We start from the raw sequence: 2,956 nt of genomic DNA, 5'->3' as shown, positions 1-2,956 counted from the left end.
TATAATAATATAAATGTTAGATAAATAAGTTCCTTAAGTAAGTGAATTTTGTAATTCTTATTAAGGAAATAAATATATTCTTAAACCTTATTACTTTGGTATCTTCTCAAACATAAAACATAATGTTTATTTAGTTTTCGCATAAAATACAGAGTGACATCTGTGTTATCTATTACATCTATCAAGTAATTTAGAACTTCGATATTAATTGATATTTATCTTTACAGCTGACCACAATTTGGCTCGCGTCCATGTTTTTCTATCATCAAACATTCGTAATATCACCGTGCGATATAATTTATGTACTATTGCATTTTAATTTCAGTGACGGTACTGAAGCTACTTGTCAATTGGCAAACGCCTAGATCCGATTGTATTTCGCTGGTATAGATCAAAGTGAACCCTGGTGCAAATTACGCTGGCAATTAGTAGCATTGAAGAATTTCTTGAACGTTCAATGTATTGACAGAAAGTCATTGGCAGCGATTACCACGGGCGTAGTAACGTGTGCTGAGCCAGATGGGGTCGAAGGGAGATAAATCGGGAGGCTGCTTACGGCGCGAGGCAGCAACGATCATCAGTCGCAGTCGAACGATCAAACTATTCACACGTTCCTCCATACCCAAATAGGTTCGTGTTATTTTAGTGACGTGTTTGTTATGTGTTGTGTTATCACAAATATGAACTAGTTTATAATTATTTACGAGTGTCAGTCAATAATAAATGAATTTTGATCTCAGAATCTTCTTGCGCGATGTGGGATGACGTAGTGGAAGAAACCCCAGCACCGGCCGCGGAAGCGCAGCCAGCCGCGGACGCCCCGGCGGGAGACGCAGCCGGTGAAGCCAAACCTGAGGTAGCCGAGCCCCCGCCGCCGATTGACAACACAAAGAATGAGCCGCGTCGGCTTGTATTCAAGCACTGGACCCGGTAAGTAATTATATACAAATCCAATATAATAACAACAACACTGAAGAAGCCAACGCAACTTTATTATGTACCAAAAAGTTTGCAGCATTAACAAGATAACTTTTTTATTTCAGACCGAAATTCCTTCAGTACAATTACATCTATGATTACCAGCGTAACTACTACGACGATGTTCTCTCGTACTTAGACAGACGTAATAGAGGATTGCCTGTGGAGAGACCACGCGCTCAAACGTGGGGCGAACGAGCTCTAAGGACGTACCTATCCAAGGATAACAGTTACTCTTCAAAGACGTACAACAAGGACACGACTCTGCTCCATCACATCTCGACCGCTGCCCGTTTCCAACGCTACCACAGCAAGGCTCGCATCGCGAGGAAGTATTCCAATCTCGGATTTAGCTCAGTCTCCCTTTAGCTTTGCATTAACACCCTCGCTTATCATCGCTAGGCGGACGAGGCCCCAGCAACCGGCGTGACCTATTTATCGATGTTACAGGATTTCGCTGGCGTGAGCTATCTCTCGCCGATGGCCGGTAAGCGCATCAAGTACACATCACATCGAAAGCTGTCCGCATTCCTAATTATAACATCATTGAGAAGACAATAAATAATAAGTTTTATATTGTCTTTAATTTATGCTTGCGAAGACCTTTAAATAACAAGTGACTAAGATTTGCCTTCACTAAAATATCTGATCTGGTATTGAACAGTAGAGATATTTATTTAATGCTTCAAACTAACACAGCACAGCGATTTTTAGACACAGATGCAAGGCGATGTATTTTTGAATTATTTTAGTAAGTTTACGTTTGAAACTCTTATACCACTTTCTGTTGTTTAGAAAAGCGCACCTGACGTTTCAAACTATTCTTGTTGTAAACAAAAATCGATATTTGCACTTTACTTTATGATCTAAATTGAGATACAAAAGTAGCTCATAAATATAATACTGTAGAAATAGTTATGTTAACAAGTCTGGACTGGATTGCTTACACACAATGTAGTTATTTGTTAAACATTCAAAATTAGTTCTGAACGTGTAGTGTATTTCTCTTTAAATTTTAAACAATGCTTTTAGAAATGCTTTAGTTGGCGATCGCTCATTGTCACGGAAACATAGAGAAGCTCTTAGTACAAGTAAAACAAATGACAGTCGAGGAAATAAATACCAACGTCGTTTTCCGGTGTCGCCTCGGCACAATAATTAACATCAAAATTACTCGTAATTTAATATGCCGGTGAGTAATGTACAATAATCGATCCTGTTTTTCGACTAATAGGGTATATTAGATAAATTGCTATATAAATGGGCCTTATTTAATCCCCTTGAATAACAAATTGTTCCGAGACAATTTATTGTGGAAAAGAGATAGGGGGCGGAAGCTGAATTAATAAAGGAACGTCGAATCTATCCTCGCTCTCAAGTATTAAATCAAAATAAACTTGTACGCAAACATTACTATCACTAGATTTATTAACAATTTGTTATTAACATTTATTATTTAGTTCTTGGTAATTTTACAAAGGTCATACTATTAATATATAGTGATATTTTAGTTAATAAATTTCCAACTGACAAGATGGTAATGTTTTTTGGCTTATTTGAGTTTTAATAGTGACAAACGTCAGTCACGGCTTCTGTGTTTGCTTTAATTTAATTATGAGATGCCATATTTAGTTTCTATATTAACTTCTGTCTTCTGTCTTGTCTGTACAAAAGTCACTTTGAGAAACAAAACGTTATATCAATTACCAATAACATATTGTAAGGTAACACTTGAATTATATCGTTTATTGTCAGGCTTGACATATTCGTTCGTCGTCCACTAAATTTCAATGTCGAGATCTCTAAAATAACTTATCTTTGACAGCTCAGTGAATGTAATCGTTTGGACGCTGTCCAGAACACTTGGTTACCTACCAGGTAAAGGCGGCATTCAGCCAAATTGTAGATAATTAAATGATACAATGATCAAGATTTCCTAGATGTTCGATTAGTAACATGGAGATAAGAATAAAATCAG

At 37.1% G+C, this 2,956-nt stretch overlaps 1 protein-coding gene across 2 annotated transcripts; it reads left to right on the top strand.

Annotated features, from left to right (window-relative positions):
- The first annotated feature begins 530 nt into the window (after positions 1–530).
- Positions 531–1,552, top strand: LOC106110079 (flightin). 2 transcript variants are annotated; one of them, XM_013291770.1, is made up of 4 exons: positions 531–630; positions 741–930; positions 1,044–1,307; positions 1,429–1,552. In XM_013291770.1, the coding sequence occupies exons 2-4, from the start codon at positions 755–757 to the stop codon at positions 1,442–1,444; spliced, it is 456 nt and encodes a 151-aa protein (XP_013147224.1). In that variant the 5' UTR covers positions 531–630; positions 741–754; the 3' UTR covers positions 1,445–1,552. The 2 variants fall into 2 exon arrangements, with proteins under 2 accessions (XP_013147224.1, XP_013147223.1); XM_013291769.1 differs by having other exon boundaries at positions 1,044–1,552.
- Positions 1,553–2,956: the final 1,404 nt, after the last annotated feature.

Source organism: Papilio polytes, unplaced genomic scaffold (assembly GCF_000836215.1).
Source record: "Papilio polytes unplaced genomic scaffold, Ppol_1.0 DF820889.1, whole genome shotgun sequence".
Lineage (NCBI taxonomy): Eukaryota > Metazoa > Arthropoda > Insecta > Lepidoptera > Papilionidae > Papilio > Papilio polytes.
Note: the sequence above shows the minus strand (reverse complement) of the source record. Positions and strands in the feature narration are given on the sequence as shown.